The sequence below is a fragment of the Mus caroli genome, unplaced genomic scaffold (genome assembly GCF_978045245.1).
Source record: "Mus caroli unplaced genomic scaffold, Mus_caroli_1 scaffold_6, whole genome shotgun sequence".
Classification (NCBI taxonomy): Eukaryota; Metazoa; Chordata; class Mammalia; order Rodentia; family Muridae; genus Mus; species Mus caroli.
Window position 1 is genome coordinate 17,668,267 of NW_028227261.1, and position 22,431 is coordinate 17,690,697.

The window sequence follows — 22,431 nt, forward strand, 5'->3', positions numbered from 1 at the left end:
ACCATCTCTCCAGCCCCAAGACCAGCCTTAAAGGGGAACAAAGCCTGAGATGTCTGCTCTTGAACTTTCCCAACGAAAACACAAGAGGGAATCTTGAGAGGACCTTAGAGTCAGAGCCATCACCTCCTAGCCCCGCCTCTGCTGAGCATGGGTGAGCTATCCTGTGTCTACTAGGGTGGGGATTCCTCAAGGACAGGAATGAAATAGCCGGGCGTGGTGGCGCACGCCTTTAATCCCAGCACTCGGGAGGCAGAGGCAGGCGGATTTCTGAGTTCGAGGCCAGCCTGGTCTACAAAGTGAGTGCCAGGACAGCCAGGGCTACACAGAGAAACCCTGTCTCGAAAAACCAAAAAAAAAAAAAAAAAAAAAAAAAAGAAATTCTGTTTCTGGGCATAAGGTATCCCCTTGGCACTATGGAAGGCAGGACTCTTAAGGTCCCACAGTGGTGTTTTAGCTGTACAGGGTGGGGCAGTCATGATCACCTCGTGCCTCAGTTTCCCTGTTTATGGAAGATAATGGCCCATCCCTGCATTTTGGCTGTGGTAGTTTGTATAGGAATGCCCCCCAATAGGTTTATATATTTAAATGTTTGGCCCCCAGTTGGTGGAACTATTTGGGAAGGATTAGGAGGTGTGGCCTTGTTGGAGGAGATGTGTCACTAGGGTTGGGCTTTGAGGTTTCAAAAGCCCATGCCAGACCCAGTCTCCCTCTCTGTCCCTGCCTCCTGCCTTCAGGTCAGGGCATAAGCAGCTCTCAGCTTCTGTTCCAGCTTCATGATAGTCACAGACTAACTCTCTGAAACCGGAAGCAAGCTCCCAACTGAGCGCTCTCTTCTATAAGTCGCCTTGGTCATGGTGTCTCTTCACAGCAATAGAACAGTAGGTAAGACAATGGTGGTTATGAGGAATGAGTCGGGCCAGGCCTCACGCTGGTGGCAGCTAAACCCAGCTGCTCTAAACCTGTATCACCTGCAGGGTTATGAGAGTAACACATGACCAGCCTGGCATTTGAGGTGCTGCTCTTGGGCACAGATTTGGTTCAGGCTGAACATACACACACTGCCCGTACCCTGTCCCGAGCCTCAGCACCAGCCTGTATACAGTGGGGTGATGCACAAATGCCATCCTTCCTCCCAGGCTAGACCACAGGCATGCAATGTCTTTGCAGAGCGGATGAGTGAAGTCTAGAAAGGTTTGTAGAAGGGTTGTCCTCCTGGAACACTGCCCACTCAACTCCTACAATACCAGCCTCACCCCTTCATCTGCTTCTCTGCAGGCTGCCTGAGGTCCGGATCTCAGACAATGGTCCCTATGAGTGCCACGTGGGTATCTACGACCGAGCCACGAGGGAGAAGGTGGTCCTCGCCTCAGGCAACATCTTCCTCAATGTCATGGGTGAGTCAAAAATCTCAGGAAGAAGGGATGTGGGTGTGTCCATGCACTCGCAGCAGGCGGTCCTGAGACACCTGGTTAAATCCCTGTGGTATATGTCCAAAACCATCTACTGCCCTTGCCTGGGAGGAGGAAAAGGGCAGACGCTGGCAAGCTGTGATTGTGGAACCTGGCCCCAGTGGCCTCTTGTTAGGGACTCAGTCTCTTCCTACCCAATCCCATGCTATAAGGACCCAGTCTGCTTTATCCTGACTTTCATGGGCTAGGTATGTGGAGGGCTGCTTGTTGGTCGGACTAAACGAGTCACAAAAGGAGGAATGACCTGTTTCCAGGGACAGCAGGCTACCACAGCCCTGAGCTTTTTCACAGAAGATGGGCGAAGGATGTCAGTATCTAGAGCCACCCAGGTATAGGCCCTGTGGAGTGGCAGGGCTAGAGGAGGGAGGCCCTGAGCCTGTGTGCTACTGCAGCTCTTTCCCCAGGCTGAGGCCAAGGCTGTATCAGGAGAAGCCCCAAGGAGCAAGTGCCATGAGAATCCTCCACTGGGGCTGATTGCCGCAGCCTCCAGGGAGGGGACCCAGCGCCTCAGCTGTGACACATTCTAGAGATGCCCTCCGTTTTCCTCCCAGGGCATTTTCTGGGAGTATTGAAAAGTCTAGGAAGTTAAAGAACATTCTGGGCTGAGTATGGTGGCCTCCTGGGTTTTCTTACTCTGGCTCTGTACCTCCGTGTATGCATCTGTGACATGGGATGGCCATACTAGTATCTGTCCAGTTGATGCCAGTCATTGTCTGAATCGACCCTCACCCAAGCATCAGTTTCCCCGCTGGAGATGCAAAGGCCTTGCTCTGAGTAGCCCCGGGAAGTTCCACCAGCATGATGCTCTTGCGACATTCTGTTGCCAGTCCTCTGGAGGAATGCTTGGGTTTGGCCTTGACCCAGCCTCTGTTTTTCCTATCAAATAATATTTGTCAGGGCAACAAAGCCTGCTATACTCCGGCAATCGATGAGAGCACAAAGGCCCTGCAGAAAGTCCTCGATCTAGGGAAACTGAAAACCTCCAAAGGTTGCAGATCTTGGAAGCAACATTGATTCCACCACGGTAGCCTGGGGAGGAGATGGCTTCGCTGCACAGACTGGCCAGCTCCTCTGACAGAGCATGCGCATTGCTCAGCCCCGCAACGGCTACCCCAGGGAAGAGACGCATCTCAGCCCACACCATCCAGGGTCTCCCAGTCCAAGGAGAGATCCAGGCCCCGTTAATTACTCGTCAAATGTTTGTGGAGCATCTAGGGCACCTTCTCAGGGTCCAGAAGCAGGGACAAACTTTGAATTTCCTGTCCTTGGTGCGTTTGCCGTATTAGGGTGCGAGCCAGGCCAGTCAGGCGAGCCAGGCACGTGGCACATGCGCAGATGAAGCAGTAAGCTGTCAGGTGACTGTCACAGATGCTCCGAGGAGGAACGTAGAGTAGAGCCATGGATAAAGAGGCTCTGCAAAGGGAGGCCATGCTAACTAGGAGGGCGGGAGGCAGAGGAGGCCAAGTCCCTCTGGGGCCACAGGGTGCTTAGGCTAGGTCCTTGTACATGTCCACACATTGTGGTGTTCTCGCCTCACAGCTAACCAGGAAGGAAAGACTGTTCTGAACCCTGAACCCTGTTTATTTTTGTTCGTTCTGGAATTTGAGACAGGATCTCATGTAGCTCAGGCTGGCCTCAAACTCACTGTCTAGCCAATGGTCACCTTAAACTTCCAATCCTTCTGCTTCTACCTCCCAAGTGCTGGGATTACAGGGGTAGTGTGAGCCAGGTCCACCATGCTCAGTTTAGAAGGTACTGGAAACTGAACCCAGGACTTCATGCATGCAAGGCAAGTACTCTACCCACTGAGCCACACACCCGGTCTTATGAGGCACATTGTGTAGATGCCTCTCTTGTTTGAACAGTGTTTATGGCTCTCCAGAGCTTTGAGTTATCTGAGGAGGAAAGGTTCTGGAAGCCCAGGGCGCTTCTGGGAGTGGCGCTACCTACTTGATTTCCCAGCCTCCTCTTTAGAGTCCACCCATCGTTGACACTAATGTCCACCTGTCTTGCCCTGGAAAAGGAAAAGGGCCTACTGCAGCCTTAAGGAAAGCAGCAGCCACCACATGCCATGCCAGCTCAGGAAGTCTTCCCTCCAATGACATTTCGTGCTACCCACCCACCATGTCACTATGGCAGCGTCCTGTCCTGTCTTTGTGGTCTGTACCCAGTGACTGGGCAACTGTCAATCAAAATCTGGACGGGTATAATGATGTCTTGGCACATGCGTTGTTGACACATGTGTGTTGTGTGTCTTTGGCCTTGTGTGTATACAGAAGCCAGAGGGAGGTTTCAGGTGTCCTCTGTCACCCTTGGCCCAGTGGCAGGGTCTCTTTGTGAACTGGAAGCTTGAGTTCTTCAGCTAGACTAGCAGCCAGCAAGCGCCAGCAGGCCCCTATCTTCTGAGAGAGCATAGCCAGCTTTTACAGGGAGGGGCGCTAGGATCTGAATTCCAGGCCTGCTGTCTACATGCAGGTTACCCTAACAACTGTGCCACCCGTCCAGCTCAAAGAGGTTTTAGTTTTAGTTGTCCATTTTCTTGTGTGAGCATGTGTGTGTGTGTACATGCGTGTGTGTGTGTGTGTGTGTGTACGTGCATGTGTGCATGCATGCACTTGCAAGTGAGCACATTTGCATGTGTGAAGAGTGCATGCACGTGGACCCCTCCCTGCACATGGATACCAAGCTTGATATTAAGAGTCATCCTCAATTGCCCTTCCACGGAGGCAAGCCTCTCAATCAAACCCAGAGCTTGCTTATTAGACTAAAGATATAGATATAGACTATAGATAGCCTATCTATCCAGCTATCTCTAGGGCATTCCAGGAGGGCCACCACATCTACCCACCAATTATACAGACTTGGGTGGAGGCAGGATTTGAACTCTGATTCTTACATGTGCACCACAAGCCCTTTAACCCCTGAGCCATCCCCTAGCCCTGAGAGGTTTTCTAAATGATACTTGCCTCTAACTCCATGACTTTCTTCAAATATGTCTGGGTCAAAGCCAATTTCCAAAATCACAGGCCCTCACGCTGTACACTTGTCCGTGTCCCCACCCAGATCCTTTCTCAGAGTCTGAGAGACCCTCCAAGTGAGCAGAGGCTGCTCAATGCCTGGGTCCCCTTTTGTGTCATGAGTGTGTGCCCGCCAACAGCAAGGCAAGACAGGACCCTGGACTTGGGAGTACGGAGAGCCTCTGGCATAGTGGGCTATGTAGCATACAAGGCCCAGGTCACCTCCATCAAAGCCACTGTACACCGTCAGTCCCTCACAGCTGCTCCCAGAGGCCTCTGGGTGGAGATGAAGCTGAGAGAGTGGCTGTAACTTCACACCTCTCACATCCCGCCATGTGGTAGGGAAGACATTTGGGAGGCCCGTGAGCGACAGTGACACTCAGGGTGTGTGCCACATGCAGCTATTAAAATGTTTCTATCCAAGCAGCCGACAAATCGGGAGCCAATTTGAGAGCTGTGTGCTGGGCTCTGGGAAAACATTCCGCACAGTCATGGGAGGATGGTGAAGCTGCTTCCTGGAGGTGCAGGTCATGGTGGTGAGTGTGTTAAGAGGCTTGTGTTACAAGCAATTAAATATAATGAGGCCTGGGCTCTTGGCCCCTACCAGAGCTGAAGTCTTCCTCCTGAGTGGCCAGGGGCAGCACCTCTGCCACAGGTCATGGCATCTCGCCTGTGCTGGTCCCAGTTCAGTGCACACACCAAGGCTGATCGCTTGTCCCTACGAGGGCTCTTACTGAGAGTGGTCCTTGTTTTATAGTGCTAGGAACATAGGCCCCGAGAGTTGAGAGACCTGCCATGTGAGAGACAGAGACTAGGGCTAGGAAGTCCTTTACGGCTCATCTTGTCTACAACCAGTAGCCCTGATTCCCTCCAGACTCTCAAGAGAATACCCCTACCTTTGACCCAAATACTCAGCATCCTGAGGTGTAGACCAGAGAGGCCTCACTCCGAGCCCAGACAGGAGCATCTGGGGCTGAACGCTCCTAGAATCAGGCAGGACTCTGGTACCTGAGCAAGGATGAAGGGTTCTGGGGAGGGAGAGGCAGCATCCATGTCGCTTTCATTCCCTGTCCTCCTCTCCAACCTCTGCCTAAAACAGCCCTCCCCGTCAGCCCCTCCTGGCAGAGCACTGAACTTGTCATCCTGCAGACCAACTGGAGATGACAAACTCCAGCTAAGTTAGCGTCTACTCTGACACGGGTAGAACACACCATCCAACTTCTTTTCCAGGCAGTGGTGGCGCACGCCTTTAATCCCAGCACTTGGGAGGTAGAGGCAGGCTGATTTCTGAGTTCGAGGCCAACCTGGTCTACAGAGTGAGTTCCAGGACAGCCAGGGCTACACAGAGAAACCCTGTAATAATAATATAATAATATATTATATATTATATAATATTATAATATTTTATATATTATATTATAATATTATATTATAATATATAATATATTATATGATATTATAATATATTATATAATATAATATATAATAATATATATAATAATAATGATAATAATAATAGTTAATATAATACAACTCACTGTATGATTAGCCACGACCTGAACTTTTCTTTTAAAAATTCATCTATTTTTAATTTAAGTGTACGAATGCTTTGTCTGTGTGTATATCTGTGCATCGTGTGTACAGTGTCTTTAGAAGCCAGAAGAAAGCACCAGATTCCCTAGAAGTGGAATTAGAGATGGTTGCTAGCTGTTGTGTGGGTGCTGGGAACTGAACCTGGGTCCTCTGCAGCAGCAGCCAGTGCTCTTAACCACTGAGCTATCTCTCCAGCCTCTGGAGCTTTTAATCTTCCTGACTCTGTCTCCCAAGTGCTAGAATTACAGGCTACACTATGTCTGGTTTTCTGAGATGCTGAGGAAAGAAAACAGGGCTGGATGCATGGTGGGCAAGACCCCACCAGCTGAGCCCAGAACAATAGATCAGAAAACAAATCCGATGCCCTCAGGTTCCCTCTTCATCCAGCCTTCATTTGGCAAGTAAAGGGCTAGCAAGCATGTCCGACAGTGTGTGTGGCCCTGGCTGATGATGGGTGCCCCTCAGCGTGATCTGGAACTTACCTAAACCACTATGAGATGCCCTTTGCAGTTTATAGATGACATCCAATAGCACGGTCAAAAGAATGGACATGCCTTTGGCACATTCTGGGTACCACCCTGTGCACTGGAACTAGACAGACAAAAGTGCCTTGTACTTCAGGTGCAGACGGGAAAGTGGGCTCTGATCCTCTGCCCCACAGGCATACAGTGTGCTCCAAAGTGGTCAGGAACAAGCAGGAAGGTGGGAGTCATTTTGGACAGGGCCCCTTAGAGAAGATGGCCTTCAAAAACAGTACAATGAGCTCTGAGGAGTTCCTTACTCAACAGACCCTACCCCCAATCCTGCCCTAAGCCGAGAGGCCAGCAGAGAGCAAGACAGAGTCCTCACCTTGGTGACCTGCCTTCCAACAGAGATACCACAGGTTCAGGTGCCCACATGGAAACCGAACCTCCAAAAGTGTGTTCATTCCCCAGGCCTGCCTGGAGCTTGTGACTATGAACTGCCAGATGGTGGCCACAGTGACTGGTGGCTGGTGCTGGTGACTGTCACCGCCTTCACCTATCTGCCCCCCCCCCCGAGACTCACTCCTCGTTCATGCACGTTGCTCTCTGCATCACGTGGTATCGCTTTCCAGGAGGCCTGTCTACGTCTTCTTTCTTTCTGATTTATTTTTATTTTATTTGGCAATGGGGTCTCATGAAACTCCATGCCTTGAAACCAAGGGTGAACTTGAACTTGTGATATTCCTGCGTCTACTTCCAGATGGCTGGGTTTACAGACATGTGTCTCCACATCAGGTGAATATAACTCTGGGGGTCCCACCCAGGCCTACGTGCATGCTGGGCAAGCATTCTCCCGACAGAGCCACAGCCCAGTCTGCTCCCTACACGCCGTTCTTCTGAGGACACAGGTCATTAGATTAAGACGCATCCTGATTCCGTGTGCCATCATCTCAGTCTAATTACATGCATAAGGTCACACTCTCGGGGACTAGGGCTTAGGACTCACCATATGTTTGAGAAAACAATGTCAAGCCATGACAGTAACAGTCGCAACGAGGAGAGAGGAGGCTGTGATTGGGATGCCACTACTCTGTTCTCAGTGACGTGCAGTTAACACACCAGGCTCAGACTGTTCACGTGTTCTTTCGAGGACATTCGGGCACTCAAATAGGTAATCCTGCCGCTTACCCTTTTAAACAGCAAGGTGGTGTCACTTGTCTGGTTTCCCTAGCCAGAAAATAGGGTGCAGGGTTGGGGCAAAGATCTATCCTAGGCCATTACTATTAGTCTTAGTCCTGGTCAGGGTTTTATTGCTGTGAAGAGACACCATGACCACTGGCAACTCTTTTTTTTTTTTTTTCTGGGTTTTTGAGACAGGGTTTCTCTGTATAGCTCTGGCTGTCCTGGAACTCACTTTGTAGACCAGGCTGGCCTCAAACTCAGAAATCTGCCTGCCTCTGCCTCCCGAGTGCTGGGATTAAAGGCGTGTGCCACCACGCCCGGCTCCACTGGCAACTCTTATAAAAAGAATGCATTGAACTGTGGCTGCCGAATGGTTCAGAGGTTTAGTCCATTATCATCACAGCAGGAAACACAGCAGCAACTTGGAGCTAGAGACAGAGTTGAGAGTTCTACATTTGCATCCGCAGGCATCGGAAAGAGAGTGACTCACTGGGCCTGACTTGGGGCTTTGGAAACCTCAAAGCACACAGCCAATAACATTCTTCCTCTGGCAAGGCCACACCTCCTAATCCTTTCAAATAGTGCCACTCCCTGGTGACCAATCAGTCAAATACAGGAGACTAGGGGCACCATTCTTGTGTAAACCACACCACCCACTCTGAAGGCACCTTACCAAGTAATGGGAAGCCAGACAAACAGGCCCTGGTGGTGTCAAGACTTTGCCCTGGGAAGTTTGTTCATTAGATAGAGACAGCCTAGCAAGGGGGAATCTCTAAGATCTATCCCCTCGTAAACTGGTCCTGGTGGTGCCCACCCATGTTCCCAACACTCAGGAGGACTTCAAGGTTATCCTCAGCTACATAGGAGCTTGAGGCCAGCCTGGGCTACACAAGATTCTGGCAAGGGTGAGAGCGAGCATGCCTCCTTCTCAGGAGTCCCCCAGCCCCAGCTCGCTTTCGAGCCACTCCATGTGGCTAGCGGAGTGAACTTTGATACTTTCCACACCTGGAGCCCCAGAGAGCAGTGTTAGTGCATGACATCCCCACAGTGGTGGCGTGCCTGCTTTCCAATGTGTTCTGCACAGCTCTCCTTGTGGCTGGTGCTCATTCCCACCCACCCCCCAACCTTACTATTTTGTTCAATGGTTCTACTGAGTGATAATTCACACTCCACTGTTCATTTAATGTGTCCCATTTACACCCAGGACCCTGCAGCCACCGCCATAGTCAGATCTAGAATGTCCCCATCACTCCCCAAAGAAACCTTGTGGCCGGGCAGTGGTGGCGCATGCCTTTAATCCCAGCACTTGGTAGGCAGAGGCAGGTGGATTTCTGAGTTCAAGGCCAGCCTGGTCTACAGAGTGAGTTCCAGGACAGTCAAGGCTACACAGAAAAACTCTTATCTCAGGGAAAAAAAAAAAGAAACCAAAACCAAAAACCTTGTGGCCATGACCACACAGTCACCTCTCCCCACAGGCTTTTCTTACTGTGTACATTTCAGATCCTATAAAAGTATGGATCTTTGGTGACTGGCATCTGTCGTTAATGTTCTCACAGTTCATAAATGCTGTTGTGTTTATAAAAAGATAAAGAGAGAAGGAATATGTTTTGGTGGGGATGTGGGGAAGGGGTTACCTCCGCAGGCCCATGCTGAGGACAGTACAGTATAGAATAGTTTATTCAGGGCATGGGGAAGGGAGTTGAGAGGGTAGTAGAGGCAGAGAGAGGGGGAGAGTAGAGAAGTAGGGGCTGGCCATGACCACGTGGAGAGAGGGGAGGGGAAGGGGAAGGGGAGAGAAGGGGGAAGGAACTCAAGGACAGAAGAGGAACAGGAAGGCAGGAGCAAGAGAGAGTGGAGCAGGTAAGCCGCTCCTTTTATAGTAAGTCAGGCACACCTGGCTGTTGCCAGGTAACTGTGGGGCGGAGCTTAGACAAAATGCTAACAATGTGCTGTATCGCCCGTCAACACTTCACTCTTCCTTTAGTATTAAGTTGTATTTCACTGTACCGGTTTCCGTTATTCACGGATCTTTTGTCTGTGGAGGGGCTTTGGGCTGCTCCCACCCTGTGGCGCTCACGAGTTGTGCCGCTGTGAATACCGGTGAACAAGTTATTGTGCGGACACATAGTTTCTGCTTTCTCCTCTGTGTGCCTGGAAGTAAATTGCCAGGAACGGTGTGAACCGGTGCATGGCATGGCTTTTTAAGAGAAGAGCAGGAAGTTTTACAGCTTCTGCCGGTTTGGAGGGAATTTGGGCGGAGCTTTTTGTTGTAGTTTCAACTTGGGTTGGTGTTTTTGAGACAGTGTCCCCCTCTGTAACCCAGGCTACCCTTCAACTCACGGCAATCCTACTGCCTCCTATCTTATGCATCCCTGTAGCATATGAAGAACCCAGATTCTTGCCAACACTTGTTATTAAAACTTGGAGTCTTTTTAGTCTACCTATCCATCTTGGTGATGGGAGGAGGTGGCATCGCCTTGCAGGTGTGAACCTCGCCATCCTGCAGGGGACTTTGACCATGTCCTATCTGCCCAGGGACTGGCCAATTCCTAGGCTTTATTTCTGTGTTTAGCTGTAAGAGTCCCTGATCTCCAAAGTCCCTTATCAGCGGTCTGATCTGCACACCCTTCTCCATCCTGTAGGCCGAGCTTTCAGGAGGGTGACCTCAGAAGAACAGGGGGCTTCGATTCCCTGTCTATTATATCTGCTTCTCTTTTATTGCCCTGTTGTTAGAACTTCCAGTTAGGGAGCCCTTGGCTAATGGCAGGCGCAGTTTACTGCATAGTATTCTTCTAAGAGTGTTTATGACTTTAGCACCTTCATTGGGCAGACAGTGCATGCTGAGTTACTGTACTGATGGTAAGAGGGAGGGGTCTAGGTGTCCGAGCAATTCCTGTGGCAAGCGATCCAATCCATTAAACTCACCCAGCCCAGCTAGCAAGCATGCACTAGGGTGGGATGTTCTCTGTGTGATTCTTACACAGATGGCAACTGGGTCTCACCCCATTTGTGGGCTGTACCCTGCCATCTGATGAATGAAGGGGAAGATATGACAAAGCCAAGTTTCAGAACTATCCAGAGTTTGGGCAAAATGCAAGTGCTATATGGGGTACTGTCTCTTGGTGGGCAAGCCATCTTTTTTTATAAAAATTTAGTTAGTTAGTTAGTTAGTTAGTTATGTGTATAGGTGGCTTATCTGTGTGTATGCCTCTGTGAGAGTGTCAGACCCCTGGAAGTGGCAGTTGTGAGCTGCCATGTGGGTGCTGGGAATTGAACCTGGGGCCTCTGGAAGAACAGCCAGTGCTTTTAACCTCTGAGCTGTCTCTTCAGCCAGGCAAGCCATTTTTGAGAGAAAATAAATAAATAACCAAATACATACATACATATATAAGTACATAAATACATAAAGAAATAAAATGTTTCTCACACACCTGGCTTGTTTTTTAAAGTTTGCTTATTTCATGAATCTCTGTGTGCTCCCTGCATGAATTTATGTGTATCGCCTACATGCAGGTACCCACAGAAGTCAGGGGTACCTCAACCCCCACAAGAGCTGCCGTTACAGGCAGTTGTGAGCCACCTGACATGGGCATTACAAACTTAAATACAGGTCATTCGCAAGTGCAGTGTGTGCCTTATGTGGGTGTTGGGATCCAAATTCAGACCTTCATGCTTCTCCAAACAGCATCTCACCCACTGCACTGCCCCTCCCCACACCCCACAGTTCTGCAACTCTCCATTCTGTCTCACAGGTCTGTGTCATCCTTTATGCACACCTGTGACTGACTCGGCAGCTGTGTGACTTTGGGCACTGGGTTCATGGGGAGGATGGAATAACCCCGTTATTCCATCTTTCCCAGGGAAAGAAGCTTGCCCTGGTAGATGGAAGCTTCCAGAAGAAAGGAGCCAGGAGCTCCTAAGGATTGGTGGAGGCCACTCTGCCTCCCTGAGGTCTGGCTAGAGAACAGGCTTTCTGTCCAATCCTCTCCAGTGCCCTTCTCTCGAGAAAGGCAAACTCTCAAGATGGGTTATCTGTAGAGTTCCCTCTTGGCCTGGATAGAATTCTGTTGACCTGACAGAACACCATGACCAAGGCAACTTAGAGAAGAAACAGCTAATTGGGGCCCACAGTTCCAGAGGGTGAGTCCATGACGATCATGGTGGGGGTTGGGGGCATGGCAGCAGGCAGGCAGGCACAGTTCAGAGGCTGTAGCTGGAAGCTCATATCTTGAGATACAACCCTGAGGCAGAGAGAAAGAGATAGCATACAGGGAATGTTGGTGAGTCTGTTGAAACCTCAAAGGCATCCTTGAGACCTGACATGACACACCTCCTCTAACAAGACCATACCCCCTAATCCTTCCTGAACAGTTCCACCAACTGGGGGGCCAAGTGTTTAAATGTATGAGCCTTAGGGAAGCCACACCTTTCAAGAAGCCAGCACTTGCTCAGGGCAGAGATGGGGTGGGAGAGGGAGTTGAGAGTCCAGGGGACATAGTCTACCCATGGGTAGGAACACCCCCAAGCTACTCTGAGGTTCCTGGCAGGAGCTGTTGAGAGGCAGGGCTCACAGCTGCAGGGCCATACACCCCAGGGAGCCTGCTGGGAAGAAAATGATCAGCTCTGGGTCTGGGAGACTGAGGAGTTGAGCCACCCACTGGGGCACACACTAATTACAGTAAACATCCGGGTCACAGCTGCAGAGAACTGGGAAGAACTCAGGACCATGTGCTGGGAAGTCAGGCTGTGAACCCCAACTTTTACCCCCTGCCTCAGAAGCTCTCAGAGCCTTGGATCAACCAGAAGCCAGCAAGGCCAGATCTGTGACCTGTCTCTTGGGTTAGGGACAAACCAGTGTTTCATGTCCCCCAAGCTACAGAAGGAGGCGCCTGGGCAATTAATCCCCAGTTGGAGAATTGCCCTAAGCTATATTAAGTACATTGTGTGAATGGAGTCCACCTTGCGGATGAAAGGGATGGAGGGCTTTGTGTTTGAATATAAATTGTCTACCTGTCTTAGTTTTACTGCTGTGAAGAGACACCATGATCAAGGCAACTCTTAGAAGTACAACATTTAATTGGGGCTGGCTTACAGGTTCAGAGGTTGAGTGCATTATCAAGGCAGGAACATGGCAGCATCCAGGCAGGCATGGTACAGGATGAGCTGAGAGTTCTACATCCTCATCTGAAGGCTGCTCGTGGAAGGCTGACTTCCAGGCATCTAGGGTGATGGTCTTAAGCCCACACCCACAGTGACACACCTACTCACTCCTACAGGGCCACACCTCCAAATAGTACCATTCCGTGGGCTGAGCATATACAAACCATCGCACAACCCATTCCCGAGACTGCCTACTGAATGTTTGTTAGCCACCAGGCATGGCTCAGCCCCTGATGGATCTTGGGTAGCAGCCCTATTAAGTACGGTCTGTCATTTCTTTCCCTGTTTCATAGGTGGAAAAACCAGGCTGAGGAGCTGTGCCCAGAGATGCAAGTCTGAATCGGGTAGAACAGCAGTTACCAGTCTTGGGGGTCTCCATCCCTTTGGGTGTTGAGCAAGCCTTTCACAGGAGTCACTTATCAACTATACTTCATATTAGCTATTTCCATTACAATTCATAACAACAGCAAATTTACAGTTACGGTGAGGGACTGTATTAAAGGGTCACAGCATTAGGAAGGCTGAGGACCACTGAAGAAGCCACTAGTGTGGAGGCCATGAGGGTGGTGAGCTCTCTGTGGAGGTGCGTGGATGAGAGCTGACCGTGCGGGGGAAGCTGAGTTCTGGTCGTGTGTCCTTAGGAAGAACTGTACAGACAGCAAAGGGCAGGTCATTAAGGGGGCAACACAAAGGGGCTTGGGGTCATATCACACTACGCCTGTGGCCTGACTCCAAGAGAGCATGAAAAGAGAAAGGGCAAGATAAGGTCCCCAGTGGCTTTGATGGGTCACTAACTTAATACCCACCTCTCCAAGTTCACACACACAGGCTTCCTGAGCAACACAGCCCTGGCAGAGGGAGGGTTGAGGCTTTTCTCTACCCCCTTTCCTATGTATTCTTGGAATTTTCTCTTTTGTTCTTTTCTATTCTCCTGCCTCACCACCCAGCTCACAGAGTGCCATTTTAGGCTGCTGTGCCCTCCGCCTCTCAGTGTAGCATGATCTGGGATGTTGCTTCATTTACCCTGGGGGCCTCGGTCTTCCAGTCTGCTAAGTGGGGTTACAGTAGCATCTCCCTCCTTGGGGCATGGGCATGTGACTATCAAATAGAGCCCTGTGCCCCAGCCCCACAGGGAAGGCGTTTCTTTCTCCCCACCTCTTTGGCTAGCACTCTTGACTGTCAACATCAGCGTCAGTTTCAGCAGGGTCAAGGTGCAGGTGACAGCTCTAAGAAATGGTAACAGCCAGGGGCAGATGTCTCAACAGGAGGGAGGCAACTCTGTCCCCTCCCAGGGGGCTGGCTGCTAAGTGATGGGGGAGCAGCGCCCCACCCTGACCCACCCCGACCCACCCCTTCTAGTCTCCCTGTTACTGTCCTTTTGTGGGTCTTCTTCCCTGGAAATGGGTCTCCTCTCCCATGGGGGCTGCTACAAGGCACGGATGACATGGTGCCCATGAGCAGACAGGAAGTACTCAGCCTGCTGGAACAGGAAGTGCTCAGCTCATACGCTACACACTGCCATTGTGAAGGGGCCCAAGCAGGCATTGAAAGGCAGAGACCACACAAGCCAGCCCCAGGGCTGAACCATCAGCAGAGCATGTGGGCATGAGGGACCACTGTGCAAAGCAGCTGCCAGGCATGAGGACCGACTGGAGTGAGGGGACATGCGTGAGATGCCTGGCAAGACTCAACACAAGGTTGAGATGGTCACCTGAGAAGATATCAGGGCAGCTGTTAAACCTCATTCAGTGCCCCCAGCTTCAGGGATATGGGACAGAGATGGAACACCCAGGTACCCTTCCTGCCAAACAGATCTTCCAAGGTGGGCAGTCAGATAGGCAGAACAGAGCCTGAGGTAGAGGCTGAGCTGGGATGGGATGGGCTAAACTGGGCTGGGCTGACCTGGGCTGGGCTGGGCTAAGCTGGGCTGGGTTGGGCTAGGCTGAGCTGGGCTGAGCTGCCATGAGGGTTCAGAGCAAGGGATGCAGTCCAGAAGACTCAGGCCAAGACCCTCTAAGCTGGGTGTGAACATTGCCTAGAGCCTGATGCTGTTGTCTTGAATACCTGGAAACAGCTGGGGAACAAGAAAAGGACTGATGCACCTGCCCACCCACGGCCTCCCAGTTGCCAAAGCCACCTGCCCACCCATGGCCTCCCAGTTGCCAAAGCCACCAGCTGAGTGCCAGTGTGGATTGGCAGACAGATGGTCTGAGCTCAGAGGAGCACTTTGGAGTGAACTAGCAAGGACGGTCACTTCCCAGCTTCAGCCCCCAAGGTCTGAGTCCACTGTCCACCTCCTGCCCAGGTTCCTCGGATCCCTATCCACCCTCTTCCAACATGGCTCTGCCAAGTTGGGGTGCCCTTGACAGAAGCCCACTGTACACCCAGAACAGACCTAGCACATCCCCATCAGCCAGCCAGCTCCTGCGCCCCTTTGGAGGGAAGCAGGACACTAGATATTCAGCCAGGCGCAGCAGGACAGCCAGATGGCCACTGGATGATAAGTAGCTCCTACCAGACACCAACACGGGCAGCCAGCGTGAGATTCCCAGGCACACTGTCAGCTGGCACTCCAGCAGTCTGGATGCCAACAGGTCCTATTTTACAGAGGAGAAAACTGAGTTGGTTCCTGAGAGGGAGCACCGAGTTTGCACTCAGTCAGCCTCGGATGCAGGTCTTTCTCCACAGGGGACTTAAGGCTTAAGCGGCAGTGGATACACAGCCACTGAAGCCCCTGTACCGTGTGATTTGGGAAACTGCACTACTTACATCCACCATGATTGTGAGCAGACAGCTTGGTCAAATAGCACATACGTCTGTGAGTGTGAGGTCCCTGGGACTAAAAAGCCCGTGGCCTCTCCACTCGTCCCCAGGGGGACCTCAGTCAAAGGGAAGAGAACAGGTCACGTGTCCACTCATCTTTAATTCAAAGCACTGTCCCAAGCACCCCCTATGCACCTGCTCCATTGAAGAGATGCGTCCTCGTCTTTCTACAGAGCGCCACCTAGGGGAGAGTAGAGGGCATGCCAGGGACGGGTGGTTATCCGTGTAGACTTTGCTCCAAGCTCTTTAAAGGAGGTAATACATAAAACCCTTGCGACACAGGTCTTCCCCACGTTAGTCAATAAGGAAACTGAGACCCGGAAAGATTATCTATCATGACCAAGGTCACACAGTGAGTCGTCGGCAGAGTTTGCTTGCAACCCCAATAGCCCGGTTCCAGAAACATCTATATTGCCTCTCACGGAAACGCCCATCCTGCCTTCCTGAGCCAAACGAAAGCATCTCATCTCCTCTCATCTTGAACTGTGCAGCCAAGTGGCTGCAAGTCTCCAAGTCCCTCTAACCTTGCGGGCCTTCAGCATCTTGCCACCAGATCTTGTTTGTAGAGCCGCATCAGCTCTGCCTCCAGATCCCTGTCCGCGCATGCCCAGAGGAACGCAGTTAAACCCTGACAAGTGTTAGGTCAGCAGTGCTTTATTCCCACACCACCCGGAGCAGGATTTAGTGTCTCTGGCAGAAGGTAGCTCCCCTCCCTGGGATAGGACCCTTAATTACCTGTGATATGTGAGGCTGGCTGCAGAGTGCCTCCGGCCCAGGGTTGTAAAGAGAGCAGAAGGCTGGGTTTTCAGTGTTCTGGTGTTCCCGGAGCCATCTGATGAGCCTGGATCAGGAGAAGTAGGGGGCTGGCAGTGTGAGAGCCGAGTGTGGCCTTGAAGGACGTCGGCCGAGGAAGCACAGTCCTAGCACCATGTACGGGAACCTGAGACGAAGATCATGCTGCAAGTGGCCTCATCCTGGGGCTCACAGCCCTGGCTGCTGATCTGGCTACAGTAGATTCCCACACTCAGTTTCCCTATCTGTCCAGAGAAAGGCAAGTTTCCTTCACTCGCTCTTAGACATGAAAGCATTGGCTGACTGAGGCTCAGGCTGAGCCAAGCCTTGAGCAGAGGTTCTTCAGGGGTGCAGGGGTGCTCTCACAGAATCTAACATGAGGAGACAAGTAGGACTATTCCCATTTTAAAGAAAGGGAAACTGAAAGCCAAAGGTTCCAAGGGCTGCAGTATGCATCCAGGGCCTCACCTCCAAGCTCTGGGACTGACACAGGGCTGGAAGGCCCAGTCTCTTCCTCAAAGAGTCCATGGCTGACAGGGAGCTGGGCAGAAAGCCAGGTTCCTGGAAGACCAGGAATGGGAGTGATTGGGGAAGACTAGAGTGTAAGCTGAGGGACATGGGATTTCCTGAGAGTAGCCTCGTCCTGGGTTGTGCCAGCTCTAGCTGGTGGAAACATCCCATGGTGCCAGGCAGAGGAAGCGAAGGGTAGTATACACCCCTCAAGCAGTGTCTAAGTGTCTTAGTTAGGGTTTTACTGCTGTGAAAAAGACACCATGACCAAGGCAACTCTTATTGGGGCTGGCTTACAAGTTCAGAGGTTCAGTCCATTATCATCAAGGCAGGAAAATGGCAGCATCCAGGCAGGCATGGTGCAGGAGGATCTGAGAGTTCTGCACCTTCATCTGAAGATTGATTTCCAGGCAGCTAGGATGAGGGTCTTAAGCCCCACACCCACAGTGAAACACTTCCTCCAACAAGGCCACACCCACAAGGCCACACCCACACCAATAAGGCCACATCTCTAAAGAGTGCCACTTCCTAGGCCAATCATATTCAAACCACCATACTTAGTCACTGTTCTGTTGCTGTGAAGAGACACCACGGCCATGGCAGAAAACATTTAATCAGAGCCTTGCTTACAGTTTCAGAGGCTTAGTCCATTGTCATCATGGTGGGGAGCACGACAGAGTGCAGGCAGGTGCTGGAGCAGTAGCTGAAAGCTCTACATCCCGAGCTGTCTGCAGAGACAGACAGACAGACAGAGACTGGGCTTGGCCTGGGCTTTTGAAATCTCAGAATCCATCCCCAATGACACTCTTCCTCCAACAAGATCACACCTCCTAATCCTTCTAAGCCTTTCAATTAGTCCCTATGTCCTGGTGACTAAGAATTCAAACACATGAGCCTATGGAGGCTTTCTTATTCAAACCATCACAAGCAGGGGACATCACTATATGCTGGAGCACAGGAAGGGGCAGTCAGAGGTGGCAACAGGACCAGCCATGCACTTAGCAGGTTGCAGCCAAGGGGCTTCATACCTTGCGGAGTATTCAGTAGAACCCTTTGAAACCCATTCTACAGACAAGGAAACTGAGGCACAGCAAGGATAAGGGACCCGCCAACATCACCTAGCTATTATTACATGGCTGAGTCAAGATACAACTGTGAGTCGCCAGAGTCCTAGGTCAGAGGTGAGTCAGGTGGCTGAGACCCCAGCAACAAGCATGCCCCTCCCCCATGCCTCACCAAACAGTAGTGGCCTCTGCTTGTGGTTATTTGAGTAAGACTGGCCCCCATGGGCTCATGTTTTTAATTCTTAGTCACCCAGAGAGTGGTATCATTTGAAAGGATTAGAAGGACAGGGAAGGTGGTGAAGAGGAATTCTCTGCAGGCTTCAGCCAAGCTTTGACTACTGGGTAGCAGCTGGGCACCTTCTAGAAAAAGGCTTCGCTCAGCTCTTACATGGATCCAAGAGAGAGTCAGTAGTGGAAGCAGTTGAGAATGTGTGATCATGCCGTGTGTGTGTGTGTGTGTGTGTGTGTGTGTCCATGTGTGCATATTTACATTGCATGTGTGTGCATGCCCATATGAGGGCGCATAATTGATGTCAGAAATCACCCTCCACTGCTCTTCTACCTCATTCATTGAGCCAGAGGGTCTCAATCAAATCCAGAGCTCACTGATACAGCAAGTCTCGACAGCCAGCTTGCTCTAGGGATCCTGTCTCTGTCTTCTGGGGCTGGAATTACAGGCAAACCACCACAGCCACACAGTGTTTACATGGATTCCAGGGACCCCAACTGGACTCCTCGTGTTTGTGTGGTAACTGCTTTAACCACTGAGCTTCCCAGCCCTGACTGAACTTTATTCTGAATTATGGAAGAGGAAATGTGGGAGCCCCTCCCACCAGATACCCTCCCTGCAGCTCCTCCTGATAACTATATTATGAATAGCAAGCCAACATAGATGATTAATTTGCCTCCGGCTTAAAAATCAATCCTGAAATACTCAAAGGATGGTGAAGGCAGTGGACTCAACATCTCCTGGAAATCTGCCCCGCCCTGGAAGGAAGGCTTTGAGCTGCAGTGTGTAGTGCAGATGTGGGTGCAGGTGTGGGATGCAGGTGTGAGGTGCAGGTGTGGGTGCAGGTGTAGGTGCAGGTGTGAGGTACAGGTGTGTGGTACAGGTTGGGGTGCAGGTGTGGAATGCAGGTGTGGGTGCAGATGTGGGATGCAGGTGTGAGATGCAGGTGTGGATTACAGGTGCAGGTGTGGGTGCAGGTGTGGAGTACAGGTTGGGGTGCAGGTGTGGGATGCAGGTGCAGGTGTGGGTGTAGGTGTGGAGTCAGGATCAAGGTGGACTCAGCATGTTACATTTCAGGAGACTGGGGAGGCCTAGAGGGCTGAACTGGTGGCAGCTAAGACTGACTGCTCTAGAAGAGTGGTATGTGTAGGACCCCTTGGCCACTGTCTGCTTGTGGCAATGTTTAAATGGGGAAACTGAGGACTAGGAAGGAGAAGTCATCTAAAGGTCAGAGTCCACAGACTGCAGCCCTTTGATTCCCACTTTGTTTTCAGTGTGAAAATAAACTAAAAAAGCGAGAGTGGCCAGAGTCCATGTGTGCCCATGGAGTGCCCAGATTAGCCGGAGTCCACATGTGCCGTGGAGTGTCCATGGACTGTGGAATGCCCATCCTCATCTCCTGATAGTGCCCCAGTGTGGAGAATCACCCCAAGACTCCTAGACCTAGGAAAAACAGGTACCCAAAGTTCCACTGAACATGGATACTCCTGACTGTAAATGCTCTCTCTAGATGGAACCCTAAGCCAGGGACCATCCTGCTCCATCTTACTCCCCTCAAGCCGCTCCCAGAGAGAATCCCATAATCCCTTGCCACAGCTGCCTAGGAAGGCAGTTTGTCCAGCCAAGACTGCAGTGTCCCCGCTGGGGTTCCTGAGCCCTGTGCATGGAGGCAGAGGTGAGCCCTGTTTCCAGCAGCCAACACAGAGGCTCTGTGTGTGCTCGGAAGGACATGGCTCAGCTAATGGGACAGTGGTGCTCCATAGTGGGGCTTCCCGGAGCCAAGTAGCCTCAACCTTGAAGATGCCTTGAGGGGAGGTACAGAGTGGACTGGGGGAGCCTCTTCAGTATGCTTCTCCACTTGCAGGGCCTCCCAAGTTTCCATAGACTTCCAGAGGCTTCTAGTACATGGACGTCCACGCCCAAGTGTGTGATATTTGTCTCTGTGGTGTACTGAAAACGCTGCCCAAATCTGCCAGCCCTGCTGCTATAAAGCAAATCTGTAGCACATGCCATCGATTTTATCCCTGCACCTATTCCAGGTCTTTGACACATTCTCTCTATAACGCACAACAGCCATGCGGGGTGGGTAGTTGCAGGGAGAACTAAGGCTCACAGGAGAGACCCACCCACCTAGAACCCCAGGGCCAATGGAGAGTCTACTATATGTGACTGACAGCTTTAAAGGCCAATCAACGAACTGGGATTATTGACAAGCAGCCACCCTAGCCATGCTAGAAAGTTGCCCCGATTGTAGGAGGCGGGGCTTTGAGGTGGCCTGGACCCAATGCAGAGGGTTGGGGAGGCCATGGAGAGTTCTGCCCTGGTCCTGTATGCCGAGGTTTGGAGGACTGGGGTAGTATTGTTTACTCCTCTCGAGCTTGCGCTCCCTGGATAGTAACAGCCTCATCTACTGAGCATCTGTTATGCTCAAAGCCTTCTGTTCACAAAACAACTCTGGGGTGAAGCAGCTGAAGCTTGCCTAGGTCATGGCAGAAGCTGGCACAATAGAAGGGTAGGAAAGAGGCCCAAGAACTTACACTGGTGACTGACTCTGAGAGATGCTGACAGTACTTGTTCAGAGAACACATGTTGAGAATCAGTGACTTTGAGGCATAGACAAGAAACAGAACTGGAGGGCAGGTGAGATGGCTCAGCAGACAGAAGGGCTTGCTGCCAAGCCTGATGACCTGAGTTCAATCCCCGAGACATAAAGGAGGAGGAAGAAAACAAACTGTCCTCTGACCTCCTCATGCATACATGGCACAAGTATACACACACACACACACATACACACACGTCAAAAGAGGGGTGGGGTGGCAGTTCAGATCCAGCAGGGAAGACACTCTCGCTGGAGTGTGGGAGTGTTTCTTCCCCCTCCCCCCAACCTGCCTCACCTGCACACACTTTGTTGGCTCACTACTCCCCTGGGGTAACCCTGCTCTCCAGAGCAGTTAGCCAATGCTTCCAGCTGAGCTGTTTGTCACCAGTCACAGCTGGCAGGGAAGGGCAAGCAGGTGAGTGGGCTCTGGCAGCCACTGTCCACAAAGTAGGCTCATAAGACAGCAGATGATACTCGATGACTGGGCTCCTGCTTAGCCCAGAGAGGTCCCCATCTCAGGGTAGGAAGGACCCCAGGGACAGCAGGTGCCCATGCTGGCAAGGACCTGGCCTCAGACTCCATCATCCAGCCATTGCTTTAGCACAGGGAACCCAGGGTCAAGCTCAGAGTCACAGTGAGGTCTCAGCTCTGCATCTGTGGCTATGTCGTCTCCCTCCTGTTCATAGCTCCGTGTGGGGACTTGTCCTGTGTTTGCTCCTGCAAGGGACTGTGACTATTCAGTTTAGTCTGTACTTCTCCCCTAAGTGCAGATTTGAGGCTCTCCCTTGCTCTCCCCTTTCTTCATTGGTGGGATCCATCTCTAGTGAGAAATGTCACCAGGGAAGAGAGAGGGTGAAGATTTCTACTCTTTTAGATGGGGCAGGGACTGGAAGCTGTGACACCTAGGTCCCCCGCCCCCCGCCCGCCTACTCATCCATAGCACAAACATTTCTTGAGTGACCCTGTGTGTTAGGGGACAAGAGTCCTTCCCTCAAGGTGCTTAAGGCAGGGAGGAAGGGAGGGAGGGAGGGAGGGAGAAAGTGAGGGTAGGAGGGAGGTGTCTTGGTTAGGGTTTTACTGCTGTGAACAGACATCATGACCAAGGCAACTCTTATAAGAACAACATTTAACTGGGGCTGGCTTACAGGTTCAGAGGTTCAGTCCGTTATCATCAAGGTGGGAGCATGGCAGCCTCCAGGCAGGCATGGCACAGGAGGAGCTGAGAGTTCTACATCTTCATCTGAAGGCCGATAGGAGAAGACTGACTCGTGTTTTTATTCTACTCTAGACTAAAATAAATGATTTTAACTGATTAACAATGGCTAGTGACTGTGTGCGTAGAGGAGCACCTATGAAGATATTTAACTGAGAAATAGTAAGGAGTTGTCCTTTTCCCTTCATTCATACACTGTGATACATAAAGACAGAGTTACTCTGAGAACAAGTCCCTCCCCGCAAACATAAAACATTCTACCGTCTTCAGCAAATGTCTAAAGAATGTCTAAACCTAACAGAAATATGACAGCAGG

At 51.2% G+C, this 22,431-nt stretch overlaps 1 protein-coding gene across 1 annotated transcript in view; it reads left to right on the plus strand.

Moving 5' to 3' along the window:
• The window catches only part of Igsf21 (immunoglobin superfamily member 21), a 219,300-nt gene that overhangs the window by 177,292 nt on the left and 19,577 nt on the right, over window positions 1-22,431 (plus strand). The window contains exon 4 of the mRNA XM_021161084.2: window positions 1,276-1,394. Within this exon, the coding sequence (XP_021016743.1) occupies window positions 1,276-1,394 (119 nt within the window). The remainder of the gene's footprint in view (window positions 1-1,275; window positions 1,395-22,431) is intronic.